Raw genomic sequence first — 15,659 nt, 5'->3', positions numbered from 1 at the left:
AACACCCAGTGCACCATGCAATACGTGCCCTCCTTACTACCCATCACCAGCCTATCCCATTCCCCCACCCCCCTCCCCTCTGAAGCCCTCAGTTTGTTTCTCAGAGTCCATAGTCTCTCATGTTTCACTCCCCCCTCTGATTACCCCCTTTCTTTATCCCTTTCTTCTCCTACTGATCTTCCTAGTTCTTATGTTCCATAGATGAGAGAAATCATATGATAGTTGTCTTTCTCTGCTTGACTTATTTCACTTAGCATTATCTCCTCCAGTGCCGTCCATGTTGCAGCAAATGTTGAGAAATCGTTCTTTCTGATGGCTGAGTAATATTCCATTGTATATATGGACCACAGCTTCTTAATCCAGTCATCTGTTGAAGGGCATCTCGGCTCCTTCCACGATTTAGCTATTGTGGACATTGCTGCTATGAACATTGGGGTGCATATGGCCCTTCTCTTCACTATGTCTGTATCTTTGGGGTAAATACCCAGTTGAGAACTGGAATTTTAGAGCTGTCCTGATGTACCAGCTACCAGAAACAACTACTTAAAAGGAACGCAGTCGTCATATTTCCTCGGGATCTAGGGTGGAGGAGCCCAAGGGAATTTGGAATTTTAGCAAGGCAGCTGTGGTCTAAGGCGGGCTCATGAGGTTACTGTTTGTGGATCATTACTGAGGACATGAACAAATGTACCCCACATTTTCCTTTGGATTTGCTGATTGCACCAATGGACATCTTAGGGATTCCCTTTTTCAGGTCCAGATCAAACAGACCCTTTTGCCTTCTGTTCTTGTGTTTTTCAGTGAACACGCGACTGTGTTGTATTTCTTGGAGTACTACACTAAGCCCTACTGCAGATACGGGCCATTCCTCGTGGGCCTCTTTCTGAGCATTTTTATGCACCAAAACCACCAGGCAAACATTCTTAAAACCAAGGTAAGCTTGCCCCACACCTCACGGTAAAGGCTGGGTCTGCTTGGGACTGGAGTGGCCCATTTGGCCAGGCTCGTCGAAAGCCATGGGCAGGAATCAGACTGCTCAGTGCTTTATTGGGCCGTGGTGTGTCAGCAATGTTTCTTGGTGCTAGAGAGGAAGAGAGACCTTATCTTCTTGCCAGAGGCTAATTCTCTGCTTCCCTCACTGAGCGCCTTTAAGAAAGCTCCAGGACTGGAACCCAGTGGTGTTCCAACCCATTGGAGCCTTGGTACAGACCCAGAGAACTCACTGATATGGGAAAAACACACCCAGAGAGTTTGCACTGGCAAGGCCCTCTTCTGGAAGGCCATAGTTACTTTCTAACAGCACAAGCTCCTTGGTTTCTATAGACAGGATTCTTGGTCAGATTCAATGGCTCCATTTGGGCCTGAAGACACAAGGTGTCTAAGGGGAAAGAAGCTGTCACTTTGTCCTCCAGGTAAAATTGCTTCCCTGGCCCCTTTGTGGGTAGTCGTTCTGGTTCGCCATCCAACCTCATTATTCAAGCCAGAAGCCTGGGTTCATCTTTGACAAGTCCTCCTCATTGACCCTCCTCCCAGGCAATCCTCCACCAAGCCCCCCTGTTGTTTCCTCTGCTGTCCTCTCAGCCTGTCCAACTAACCTCACTGAAGCTCTTCTCATCTCTTGCCTGGACTTCTTGTCTTGTCCATCGCAAATCCACCCTTTGGGCAATCTATTTAAAACACTACCCTGGTGTTGCCCTTGAATGTGCAAAACCTCTTCATATGGCTTTCATTGAGCCCCTAGAGCTTGAGCGTAGACCGAGTCTTACCTCTGAATCCCCAGCGTCTGGTTCTGAAATCACTGAAGGCACTTAATAAACAAATGAATGAAGGATAATTTGCATTTCAATGGATGAAGTGCCAATAATTCCTTTGCACTATTAGGGTACAGCGATAGCCCCAAATCTCCTCCGCTAAGCCCTACCTTTGCTTGCCTAGGTCTTGAGGGTACCTCACCTAGATGCTCTGGAGAAGAGGTCTTTGTCCTTGGAAAATCTTGTGTTGCTTACGGCAGCAACAGGAGATAGGGCTTCATTAGACAGAATGGATGTATAAGGGCTACGTGACTTTTCCTGTGGGTTGGAGTTTCCCCTGAAAATGCACAAGTCAGTTGTAGATTACAACAGAGTGCCACCAAAGAGGTGTTTCAGTGTCAACCAGGTTCCAGGTACCCAGGGAGCAGAGGGGCTCTTTGCGACAGAGCATTTGCAAACACTCCAGGGGTTGAGTCAGGACCGGGGAGTAGGGAGCAGAATACAGGTCAAGCTGAGCTGGAGAAACAAAATAGAAGGGATGGGTAGACGAAACTCAAACCTCTAGAAGCCAAAAAATATGAACACAGAGGTCAAGCTGGAGGCAGCTGGGGCCGATGCCCTATGCTAGGAATGAGTTGAGGCAGGGTGCATTATCAGTGAAAGAGTGAAGGGGATCCTAGCCTAAAAGAAGGGGCTTGTGGAGACCCCCCCCCCCCCAGGAAATGGTTTTCTTCCAATGTAGCCAGAACCTAGCGCAGGAATCTGAAGCCAAAGAGGGGAGAGCTTCTCTTTAGAGACTAGACGGTGGACTGATAAGATGCTAGCTTGGTTCAGTGGAGGGGTCATCACAGCAACTTGGGAACTGGAACAGAGAAGCAAGAGAGAGATTCTTGGAAGACAGGTGTGAGTCTAAAAAGGTCAAGTAAGGTGACATAAGATCTAAGACCTTGAACTGAGCCCGGTAATAGAATTTAACCCATGGGGCTCTTCTCTGAGCTGGAAAGTTCTCCATTCTCCCACTCCTGCTGCCATTTTATGACCCCGATGACTAGGGTGCAGCCCAGGTACAGACCGCGTGACGGAAGCACTGTTGGTGGGCACAGAACCAATCCAGGAGCCTTCTTAGGTTAAGGAACAGAATGGGAGGTCAGGAGTGGGTTAGAATATTATCTTTTCTTTTTTCCCTTCTAACTTTCATTTAATAATTATTTGAGATTCATGGCAAGTTGCAAAAATAGTATAGAAGGTCTTGTGTGCCCTTGACCCAGGTTCTTTCACTGGTAACAGGTTACAGAAGTACGGTAACTTATCACAACCAAGAAATTGACATTGACGCAACCCACAGGCCTTAGATCCGCCAGTTTTATGTGCACTCACTTGTGTGTGTATATAGTTTTGTGCAACTTTAGCACACAGAGAGTTGTGTAACCACTACCACAAGCAAGGTACACAACTCTGCTGTCACCACAACGATCGCCCCTGTGCTAACTCTTCGTGGTCACGCCCCCCACTCTCCCCTACCCCACCCCAACCCTGACCCCTCATCACCACTAGTCTGAACCTTCTATTTTAGTCGAAGCTGGGCACTGATTGAGGTTTACAAATAGATACGTAAAGTGACACTAATAAGAGAAAAAACTGAATTAGTGTAGAAAGAGGTAAATACGCAACGTCCAAATTGGCTTGACCACGCCTCCCCTTTCCCCGTAGGCTCAATTGGCTTGACCACGCCTCTCCTTTCCCTGTAGGCTCAATTGGCTTGACCACGCCTCTTCTTTCCCCGTAGGCTCAGGCTCTGCTGGGGTGGATTTGCTCGCTGTCCACCCTGTTCATAGTGGTCGCTCTGGCGTATGTGCTCGATGACGCCTCTGCCACCTCTTCCCCTGCCGCTGCTCTGTACCAGGCCCTCCACCGGACCCTGTGGGCGGCCGCCGTGGGCTGGGTCATGCTGGCGTGTCAGGAAGGCTATGGAGGTATGGTGTGGCGTGGGCTGCTGCTTGCGGGTTCACGCCGTGTCCCTTTAAAGGCGACAAATGCAAAAACAACGTACACGGAAGGGCTTTTTTATTCGCTGGAGTGGTTGGTGAAAGACTGCTACTGACTCAAAAACATCCATTGGTTTATATCCTGGGGGAGAACTGCCCGCATATTCTGTTTTGGATTTTTACCCTGGTTTATGTACAAATGCAGGTTCTGAAAGAAAAATCTGCAGCTTTTCCAATGAATCTAGTTTGGAAGCTGCAGGAGAAAGATAGGGTCACACAGTGAGGACAAAGTACCAGTGCCGGAGACGAAAGTTCTGGTCACGCTCACCCTGGACCTCAGTTTCCTTACCTGAGGGTATAGACTGAGTAGTTCCCAAGATCCCCTCAGCCCTCTGATAAGCAGGGAAATTGTCTCAACTGAGCCCGGCTTTCAATGTGTGGAAAAGTCAAGCAGAAAGGGCTTAAATGGAAAGAAAGGGATTCTTCTCCAGATTAGAAATGTCTATTCAAGTCACCTGACATTTTCCCCCTGTCTTTTCTACTTGGCATGAGGTAAGAACTGGGTACTTGAGGTGTCAGAAAATGACAGGAGAGGGGCGCCTGGGTGGCACAGCAGTTAAGCGTCTGCCTTCGGCTCAGGGCATGATCATTATGGGATCGAGCCCCACATCAGGCTCCTCTGCTGGGAGCCTGCTTCTTCCTCTCCCACTCCCCCTGCTTGTGTTCCCTCTCTCACTGGCTGTCTCTATCTCTGTCGAATAAATAAATAAAATCTTAAAAAAAAAAAAAAAGAAAAGAAAATGACAGGAGAACGCCTGGCAAGAATCATCCAGAAAAAGTTCTGGCCCCACACTGCCCAGAAGCCCTAAAGCGATGAATGTGAGCCAGGTGGAGCCATGACCCCTTTCCACCCTAGAGAAATAATCAGGATGCGTTTCCACTTGGGCCTGTGAACCCAACCCAGTTAGCCTCAGCAGAAGTGTTTGGAAATCATGGTTTAAGGAGAAAAATGATAAAATGATCCCAACATCTCCCGCTAATTGAGCACAGGCTTATGCTGGGCCCCATGGAGAACTTCACCCATACGATCCCGGGTGACCCTGGCCATACCCCTATGGATAGAACCATCAGGAGCTGTTTCTCTTGAGAAAGATGGTGCCTGGAGATGAAGTAACTCGTGAAGGTCAAGCTCAGTAGAGGCTGAGCTAGGAAGTGAACCCAGACCAAGTGCAGGCCAATGCTCAAAGCCCATGACCTTCATTTCTCTGCAACAGTACCCCTCCCAGATGTTTGATTGGTAAAGCCGTTTTTGACTTTGGTGAGTATATAATGATGAGGGATTTGTCCTTTAATATTTTAACTGTAAAAGCTTTTCCTTATATGGAGAAATGACATTAACGAAGTGGGTTGCATTCTCTCTGACTGATGTATTTGCATTTCTGGGCAGCTGTTTGAATCACATGACCACACCCTAACGCTGCTCCCACCCAGTGACAGTGACCCTAAGTTGTCCCCAGAGCCTCAGAACATAGGCAACTACTCCCCCTGGCCCATGGTATGTGGCAAACATCACAGTATTCCTGTCTAATGTGAAAAGTCGAGCTCAATGAAGAATTAACCTGCTAGAGGGAGTGACTTAGGTCAAGTTAGAAGATTAATCGAATTTGCAGCAATATCATTACAGTGGATTAGTAAGTGCTATCGACCATTAGGCTGAATATGGACAATATCTCCATCAATCCAGGTGACAGACTAGCCCTTTGGTTGTTCTGGAGCAATGTGTCTTTTCGAAGTCTGTTGTCGTTAGCCGATCACAGTTATCTAGGTGTGACTGACGTTCTAGGTTTGCGTCTCCAACGCTATTTTGAGATCTCAAGATTGGTTAGTAGGTGAATGTAGGAGGTGATAGGCAAGATACAGTTCTAGAAAATATGTATCCACCTGGTGACCTTTAGACAAGTATATCTATAAAGGGAAATCTGAAGAAGAAGTGTTCGCTGAGACTCTCAGGGTGTGAAGGGATCCTGACGGCTCAAATCATGTGTCCGCCAGCTCAGTCAGGGCCAGCGTAGACCATGGGGGTGTGGTTCCGTGCAAAGTCGTGTTCTGTTGAGTCGCCAGAGTCATCTTCTGATACGTTACTCCTCCAGTCAAAACTTTCAGGGCTGCTTTCTGTCCTACAGCAATGGTCCTCAACCTTGAATAATATATGGACCCATTCTAAAGGAATAAGAAGTCTTTTGGATCCCTTGTATTGGCTTAAATTTTAATTCTAATTTTACCTAAACATGAGCAAACATAAACCTAGACACAAACTTTTATGTTTATAGCACATACATTTACAAAGCCAAAACAAATTTATAAAGTAACCATAGAAATGGGGCACCAGGCTGGCTCAGTTGGTGGAGTGTGTGGCTCTTGAGCTTGGGGTTGTGAGTTCGAGCCCCAGGTTGGGTGTGGAGATTACTTAAAAATAAAATCTTAAAAAAAATAATAGAGTAACCATCAAACTATAAAGCCAATAAAATCTGAATCAACACCATTAATTTAATGTGATTAGTGGTTGGCTGGAACCAATTGTAGCTGGTGATATGAACAAGATACTGTTTGCCTCAGGAATGTTCTCTTGTGTTTGGTTTACCTGTGCTCTTTGCTGACTTAATTCTTCTACAACTGTATGACCCCAGTAGTATCTTGGTTGATCTTCTCCTTGGGCACTCACTTTGGGGCAAATGCATCTTTTGTCTGTGAATCCACCTCTATTTATTCACTCAATCTCATAAAATACTTAACAAATGCTTGTTTTATGCCAAGCACTGAGATGCAGGGGCTAGAAGCAATAACAAGAAAACAATCTCTCTCTTGTAGGAGATCACAGAGGGCTAGGGGAAGTAGAGAGACCAGGAGACTCTAGTAAGCTGAATAATGGCCCCCACGATATCAGGTCTTATTGGGACCTTGCAGATATGATGGTGGCCAACATGAGATGGGGAGATGTGGAGATTATGCTGGGTTATCCCGGTGGGCCCTAAGTGCAGTCACGTGTATCCTTAAAAGAGGAGAGCAGAGGGAGCTTTGACAGACACACCGAGGAGATGGGGATATGAAGGTGGAGCAGAGCGTTGAAAATGCTGATGTTAGTGGGAGTGGCCATAAGCCAAGGAATGCCAGAAGCCCCGAGAAGCTGGAGGAGACAAGGAATGGATTCTTCCCTAGAGCTTACAGAGGGAATGTGACCCTGTCAATACCATGATTTCAGCCAGTGATAGCGGTTTTGGACTTCTAGTCTCCAGAATGGCGCGAGAATACATTTTGGTTGTTTCAAGCCACCATGTTTGTGCAACTTGTTAGAGCAGTCATAGGAAACAAATCCAGAGCCACAGTAAGTAAATACATTTATAATATAATTCCAGGGCAGATATATATAGTGAATAAAAGTAAAGCAGGGACCGGAGGGTAACTGGAGTAGGGGTGCATTTGCAAATACGTGGTACAAAAGCATTGCAGGCAGAAGGAATGGTGAAGCAGAGATCTCAAGACTGGAATGAGTTCAATGGGTGGGAGAAACAGCAAGAAAACCAGCGAGATAGGAATTAGGATCAAGGTGGGAGAGCGATGGGAATGAGGACACAGAGGAAGGTGGCCGCCAGGTCATGCAGGGTCTTCATGGCTGCAGGAAAAAATCCGGATTTTATTTTAAATGTCATGTAACGTCATCTGACCTGTGATTTAACAGATTACTCTAGATGTTGCTTGGGGACTGTAGGGCGGCAAGAACAAGAGCAGAGAGACCATCAGATCCGGCAGGAAGCTACTGTAGGGGTCCGTGGAGGAGGAATCCCTGGTGGATTCGATGAGGGGGTACTCAAGGAGAGGGGGAGAAAGGGTCTGATTGGAGAGAGATAGTTTTAATGATAGACTGGCGGCGCTCTGTGGGATACGGGAGAAAGAACAGAATCTGGGATGGCAGCAAAGACTTTGTCCTGGGCAACTGAAACCTCATGATGCATTACTGAGCACTCGAGATGGGGCTTGTGGACAAGAAAGACAAGCTTTTTATTTTCTTTTCTCTCTCCCTTTCTTTCCCTCTCTCCCTCCCTCCCTCTCTCTCTCTCTTTCTCTCTTTTTCTTTCTTTCTTTCTTTCTTTCTTTCTTTCTTTCTTTCTTTCTCTCTCTCTCTCTCTCTTTCTTTCTCTTTCTTTCTTTCTCTCTCTTTCTTTCTTTCTTTCTTTCTTTCTTTCTTGCCTTAAAACGACAGAAAGTGACTCTCTCATAGTTTTGGAGACTAAAAACCCAAAATCAAGGTGTTGGCAAGGTCCTTCCAGAAGCCCTGTGGGGATCTGTTCCGTGCTCTCTCCTGCCCCCACCCCCGTGGCTGCTGGCAAGCCCCAAGTTCCCTGGCCTGTGGGTGCGTGCGTGCCTCACTCCAGTCTCTGCCTCTGTCTTCACATGGCTTTGCCCTGCACCTCTCCTCTGTGTGTCCATGTCTCCTTTCTGTCTCTTATAAGGACACTCGTGTGGATTTGAGGCCCACTCTAATCCAGGATAATCTCATCTCGAGTACCTTACCTTCAGTCCATCTGCAAAGACCCTCATGGCAAATAGACAAGGATCCAGGTGGACATAGCTTGTGGGAGACCCCTCTTCCAGCCACCAGAGAGAGCAGGAAGTCCCATGCAGAAAGGAATGTCTCATTGCACTTCATTTTAATTACTTGAAATTAAATAGCCCCAAATGGGTAGTGGCTATCATGTGAGACGGCGCAGTTCTAGAAGTTATACCAAGTTACAGAATATTTGTCCTGAAAGGGACTAGCAGCTGACCAAATGCAAGCCCGTCCATAACCAATGACAAGGCCGAGGTCTGGCGATGCCACCGCCTCGTCCCAAGGCCCAGCGGCTCCTGGGCTGCTCTGGAGCCAGATCCGAAGCTGGTGGAAGGACTTGGCCCCTCGTCTTGCATGTGCCATGTTTTGTGCTCCGGCCCTGAGAGCGTACGAAGGGAGTAGACGGACGGTAAACTGTACGTTAGTGTCTCTTATTTGTTTCATATTCCTGCAAAGGGAAGTGTTTTTTGTCTTTTGTTTCTTGTGGGGTTTTTTTTTTGTTTGGTTGTTTTGGCACAGTCTCTTAAAAATGAGAATAAAGACCCTCTTCGACGAGGTTCACACACTCAGGAGCAGGGATGGCCCCGCGGAGCCGGAGAGGCGCTCGCGGCTCCGTGAACCGTGCTGTCGGTTCCCCGCAGGCCTGGTGACCCGGCTGCTTTCTTGCCGGCTCTGGACGCTCCCCGCCAGCATCAGTTACGCTTGCTACCTGGCCCACCCGATTCTCATCGTGCTCTACAACGGGCTCCAAGAAACGCTCATTCACTACACCGACACCAACATGGTAAGTGAGTCCCTGCTCCTGGCTCCGGCCTGACTCCACTGTCCCTTCGCTGCTGGACCAACAAAGCCACCCGCTGGCTTGGGGAGAAGCTTGTTCCGTTGTTGCGAAGAGCCTGTCGTCCTTTGTTTTATTTGAGGGTGGGCTTCAGGATAATACCTTTCGTTGATGGTATTTATTCTAGTTTTAGTGTTCAGGGCTGTCTGCCTTACAGATGCATTTCATACAGCCAGGAATCTGGTAGTAAGATTGCGTCTGACTCTGCCCCTTTTTCTCTCCAGTTCTATCTTTTCTCTGGACACTGTTTGCTGACCTTCATCATGGGGCTGGCCCTGACGCTGTGCATTGAGAAACCATGTCAGGAACTGAAGCGGTGCTTGCTGGGACCAATGCCTGCAGGGCCATGAACGTTCTGGTAAAACCTGAAAGAATGAAGGGGTTCGTTCTGCTGGTGATGAGCAAAAGCAGGCGTGGCCTCATTTAGGTTACGAATGCTTGTCCCCCTGGCAAGGGGTGTGAATCTGATTTTGTGAATGTTTAAGATACACAACTTCTCTGTGCTTAATGCAGAAAAGAGTTCTGAGAGTTTACTGTATAAACGCGTTCTGATAACCTATATAGTAGCATAATAATCACCCTCTGATGTACATTTTCAGAAAGAAAAAAAAAAGAACCTGGATTTTTGGGGACTCGTCCTCCATGTATTTTCTATAGCAAAGATCACAGGAAAACAGCAAACCTTGTGAATTTAATGCAATTTGGGTTATGTTCGCTTTTCTTGGTAAAATCACAGTATGTAGTTTTTCACGTTTTTGTGTTATCATGATACCTTTGTAGACTTGTAACTTTGTCCTGGAGCCTCAGGATTGGGTGACCCACTGGCATGCACTATTCATGGGTACATTGCAAAGGCCTTCCAAACATTATCGCTTTTACAGTAGTGGTCCCTGTTAGGGGTTGAATGTGTCCACTGAAAAAGATACAAAGTCCGAATCCTCAAGTACCTTAGAACGTGACCTATTTGGGGGTAAGGGTTTTACAGAGGTAATCAAGTTCAAACGAGTTCATGGGGGGAGGTGGCCCTAATCCAATATGACTGGTGTCCTTAGTCTGGACATAGAGACAGATCTGCACAGATGGAGGAAGGTGTGAAAACGTACAGGAATAAGGCAGCCACCTACCTACAAGCCAAGGAGCCCCAAGGATTCCAGCAGACACGGAAGCTAGCCGGGGCAAGGAAGGACTCTCCCCGGGAGCCCTCCGAGAGAGCGCAGCCCTGCCGACACCTTGAGTTAGGACTTCCGCCTTCCAGAACAGTGAGATGATACATACCCGTGTGGTAAATCAGCCAATGTGTGGTGTTCTGTTACCGTGGCTTTAACGAAGGAATACCGTCCCTCAACTAAACTCCCAGTGGAGAAGGACGAGACCCTAGGGAATGGCTTCCATCCCAACCCCTCGGTTTCCGGCAGTGAGGCCTAGAAACAGAGATTTCTAAGGCCAGGGTGTCCAGGGTGTCAGGCTTGGTTCCTCCCTGGGTGTGTGATTTCCCGTTAACGATCCCTCCTCACATGTGCTTAATATCACTTACAGCAACACTTGTTGTGTACTTAAGAATCGAAGGATTTATCAACGATCATGGGGGTTACGAGGAGCTAATTAGCGCAGAATGCTCCCCATCTCTGTATGCGCTACGTCTCTCCAACTGGATCTACTAGGAGGACCACTGGCGGATGGGGAGGGCTGCTAAGCTCAAATCCTTCGAAAGGGCAGTTGACGGCTAACCTTGTCCTTTTCCAGCTCGTCCTGGGGAGCCACATCTCCCGGGGGCCTGGTCTATTCTGTTGGCAGAATCTGATGTGAGCGAGGAGACAAGTCCCCGCCTGGCATGTTCCGTATCTGTATTAGAACGCACCAAGTTGGCTCTTTGAGCAACCCCAAAGTTCGCGGAGTTCCTTGGGAGCCCCCTGGTGGCTGATTTGGCACCTGACCCCTGGACTTAGGCCTCAGAGATCTTGAGGGTGGGTGGTGGCATTTACAGAAGGAGGAACATTACAATCCCAACGGACCCCAGTGGGAAATGCCTCGCCTTCCAACATTGCTGGACAGGCAAATTGCCAAGTGCTTCTAGTTATGAGGCTAGAAACTTGGGGCCCACGGAAATAGCTTTTATAACTACTAGCGCCATTGCCTCTCAAAGTTTTTTTTTTAATAAGGAAAAAAAAATACCCTCTCTACTATTGCAATTTCATAAAATATAAAGTAGGGATAGAAAAATCCAATTTTGTTCTGGCTTTTTGTTTCAATCTGGAATTCCCTAGGAGTTTAAGATTTATAGAATATGGGGACCTTCCTTCGATTCTGAAACAAACTGTAAAAAAGCATATGACATTTATGAGACAGTTGGAAATTTGAACACCTCCTGGATATTTGAAGATATGAAGGATTTATTAATTTTTTAACGTGATAGTGGTATTGTGGTCATGTTTTTTTTTATAGCTCTTATGTTTTAGATGCATACTGAAATATTTATGGACGAAATGATAAAATTTGGTATTTGCCTCAAAATGGTATCAGGAGGAAGTGGGATAGATGAAACAAGATTGGGCATGTAGTGATAATTTTTGAAGCTGGGTGATGGGTATGTGGGACCTTATTATACTGGGGTTTTTTTTCCCCTATTTTTCTATATAATAAACTCAAGCAAATAATAGTAATAAACTCACTCACATTTGTAGAGGCAGTGACAGCAGCATAGAGAAAGCATCAATTGATGGGAGGCTCCTCTAATTCTTGTTAAATTCTGAAATCCATGTTTCATCCCCACATACCAACCCACAGATAAAAATAGGTCCTATTGACAGTATAGTCACCCCCAGCAGATCTAAAGGAACTCCAGCTCTCCTTAAGTTCCTCCTGACTGGTCTTGGGAGAGTGCAGGAATATCTCGCTTGTCTTGTGAACCCCTGGACCCTCCTAGCTCCCTTTCTAATGGTGCTGGCTCTCCTGAGAGCTGTGCCCTCCCACCACCCTGCTCTCAGAATGCTGAGAGCTGCCGGGGGGTCAGCGCTTCCTACACCTGCTGTCCCCACTCCACTCTCCAAAGCACGCCGCCTTCTCCTCTAACTTCTCTGGGCAGGAGGTGGGCTGGGCTGGTTGGGTGCTCAGGCCACTGTGTCCCTTCAGAGCACAAATGAGCTCCCCAAACGGCACACACAGATAAGTCCCCTCTGCCCCCCTTGTGCCAGCTGTGTTTTCTCATTCAGGCTTTGATGCAGTGCTGCTAAGTGCTCAGCATGTTTTTATAGAAACGGCTCCTGCAGATTTTCCTTATTGTAACAGTGGTCGTTCTCCCTTGGATACAGTATGAGTCTATGCGTGCTGAGATGGAGGGCGATCAGAGCGACAATTTCTTCCTCTTTACATAAATGCCCCGTTCACCACTAGCCCTGACCGCCACGGCCGGCACACAGTAGGTGTTCAATAAATGGCTACTGACAACAGTGATGGAATCAACCGCTTCTTTTTTTAGGTGAATTCTTTTCCAGGAGGCCCCACCTCTCAGCCAGGTCTTAGATATGTTCAGTTTTATAAGAACCTTTCCCCCAGATGGCCCAACCAGACCCCCTTCCAGTGCAGGTCAAAGTTCAGAGACGCCAAAGTACTTAAAAGGATGAGAAGCCTTTAGAACTACAGTCCCTAGACCCCAACTGGGCCTTAAAATAATGCTATGCTACAACACACTCAGAGGCGGCCATTTTCGGCGGCCTACCCATGTGCCTGTCCCTCCTCTCTTGCTGAATGAACTCTGGCATTCGATCATGGCGTTACCCAGACAGAGGCAAAGACTCATACTCGGTAAAAAGCCAATTTTAAAAATGTATTGATTACGACTAGGAATGTATTAATATATGTTTTTAAGTAACAATCGAATTTTATGTAGTGTTTCGTTTTTATTAGATAAGCTCATAAAATAACGTCTGGTTCTGCACCTTTTGTTCCTACATTTATTAGATGAATTTTTTCTTTTTCTTTTTTAAGTTGAGATATAATTTATAAAAATTTATAGAAGTATCCACTTTTGCGAGTTTTGACACATGCACACGGTTGTGACCAGCATGAGCAAGATACAGAGTTCCATCACCCCTCAACATTTCTGGGGCTCCTTTGTGGTCAACCTCTATACCTACCCCCAGCCCTCAGCAATTATCTATTTTCCATCCCTATAGTTCTGCCTTTTCCAGATGTCTTTATTTTTTAAAGTTTATTTTTTAAAAATAGAAAATATTTCAAACATTCCAACAAGGCTAAAGAAATGAAACAGTTGATAGCCTGCATAGCCATCATCCCTAATAAACACAGGGTAACATTTTGCCGTTTTTCTTTTTAATGTGTTTCTGTTTAAAAAATAAAACATGTAGGGGCGCCTGGGTGGCTCAGTCGTTAAGCGTCTGCCTTCGGCTCAGGGCGTGATCCCGGCGTTCTGGGTTCGAGCCCCACATCAGGTTCCTCCGCTGGAAGCCTGCCTCTTCCTCTCCCACTCCCCCTGCTGTGTTCCCTCTCTCGCTGGCTGTCTCTATCTCTGTCAAATAAAAAAATTTAAAAAATCTTAAAAAAAAATTAATAAATAAAACATGTAAACACAATTGTAGACCTCCAGCATCCCGTGTCCTTCCTCTCTTCTTATCCAAGTTTCATCCATGTTTTTGTATTTTTACTAATAACATGCGCATGTCTATAAATGTTATGTACTTTGTTGTTTTTAAGCACTATGTAATTGGATCCATGCTGTAATAGCCTTTCAGAATATGATTTTCCCCATTAAACATAGTCCGTGTAGCTGGCAATTCACTTCTGACGTTCATAGAGTTTTACTGAGTGCATGCATGCCTTAAATATTTATCCATTCACCAGTTGCTAGGTAGACATTTGGTATGTTTCCAGTTTTTCATTTTTGCAAACACAGTTGTAACAAACTCCTTGTATGTGTTTCTTCATGGAGATATGTTAGTTTCCAGGTGTCTAGTCAGGAGAGTAATCGTAGGGTTATCAGGCGTATGTATATTCAGACTTTCCTGATAATGCTACGCAGCTTCTCAAAGTGATTTTGCCAATTTATACCTCCACTAGTGGAGGAGGGGAGTAGATACCATTAGTCAAGACCCTCCTCTTGGGGCGCCTGGGTGGCTCAGTCGTTAAGCGTCTGCCTTCGGCTCAGGGCATGATCCCGGCGTTCTGGGATCAAGCCCCGCATCAGGCTCCTCCTCTGGGAGCCTGCTTCTTCCTCTCCCACTCCCCTGCTGTGTTCCGTCTCTCGCTGGCTGTCTCTTTCTCTGTCAAATAAAATAAATAAAATCTTAAAAAAAAAAAAAGACCCTCCTCAACACTTGGTTCTGTCACCTGTTAATTTAGTGTTAAATCCCTGAGGAGTAGGGTCTGATTACTTCAGTTTGCATTTCCCTGTCTACCGATGGGGTTGAGTGTTTTCCATGTGTTTAATGGCTCTTGGAGCTTCTCTTTCAGAGATTGCCTAGCATATCCTTTGCCCATTCTTCTACTGAGTGTTTTTCTTGTTGTTATTGATTCTAAGATGTCCTTTATGTATCCAAAGACCAATTCTTTGTTGATTATTTGTGTTGCAAATACTTTCTCCCCATCTGTGGGAACATTGTAAATGATAAACTCTTTACATTTCGATGTAGGCAAATTTACCACTCTTTTCCTTTTGGTTTGTGAGTTTTTGGGTTTTGTTCATGAAATCCATAGAAATATTTTAAAAATATTTTCTCCATAGGGGAAAAGGCTCCAGTAAAAATTCCTGATGTAATGCTGCAAGTCCTTTGATTCGTTGTAAGGTGGATTTGTAAGATTAGATAAACAATATAATACATTTGTAAGGTTAAATAAATAAATACTGCTCAGTGGGGCAGAGGGGACGATTTTGTCTTTCCAGGGGAGCTTTGGCAATGTCTGCAGACATTTTTCTTGTTCTTCCGAGGGCAGAGCCATGGCTGCTGTTTGACATGCTACAATGCAGTGGCAGCTGGGTGGCTCAGTCGGTTAAGTGTCCAATTCTTGATCTCAGCTCAGGTCTCTATCTCAGGGTTATGAGTTCAAGCCCCAAGTTGGGCTCTGCATGGAGTTTGGAGCCTACTTAAAAAAAAAAACCAAAACAGGGACACCTGGGTGGCTCAGTCGGTTGGGCATCTGCCTTCGGCTCAGGTTATGATCTCCAAGTCCTGGGATGGAGTCCCACATCGGGTTCCCTGCTCAGTGAGGAGCCTGCTTCTCCCTCTTCCTCTGCCTCTCCCCCTGCCCCTGTTCTCCCCCCCCCATCTCAGATGAATAAATAAAATCTTAAAAAAAAAAAAAAACAGTGCGTGGGATAGCCACCCCTCCCCCATCAAAGAATTATCTGATAAAAGTCAGTAGTGCCCGCGTTGAGAAACTCTGAGTTTGGAATGATCCTTTTGATTGCTGTGTTCTCACAAACCGGAAACAGTCAGGTGCAGAGCCCCTACATGGAGGGACTTGGC

General features: G+C 46.2%; 1 protein-coding gene across 1 annotated transcript in view; it reads left to right on the top strand.

Annotated features, from left to right (window-relative positions):
* LOC123000887 (O-acyltransferase like protein-like) overlaps positions 1 to 13,812 on the top strand; it is a 40,706-nt gene extending 26,894 nt beyond the window's left edge. Inside the window, exons 9-12 of the mRNA XM_044383055.3 lie at positions 802 to 934; positions 3,538 to 3,724; positions 8,984 to 9,126; positions 9,405 to 13,812. Of these exons, the coding sequence (XP_044238990.3) occupies positions 802 to 934; positions 3,538 to 3,724; positions 8,984 to 9,126; positions 9,405 to 9,530 (589 nt within the window). The 3' untranslated portion in view covers positions 9,531 to 13,812. The remainder of the gene's footprint in view (positions 1 to 801; positions 935 to 3,537; positions 3,725 to 8,983; positions 9,127 to 9,404) is intronic.
* The last annotated feature ends 1,847 nt before the right edge of the window (positions 13,813 to 15,659 follow it).

Source organism: Ursus arctos, unplaced genomic scaffold (assembly GCF_023065955.2).
Source record: "Ursus arctos isolate Adak ecotype North America unplaced genomic scaffold, UrsArc2.0 scaffold_17, whole genome shotgun sequence".
Lineage (NCBI taxonomy): Eukaryota > Metazoa > Chordata > Mammalia > Carnivora > Ursidae > Ursus > Ursus arctos.
This window is presented reverse-complemented; position numbering and strand designations above follow the sequence as displayed.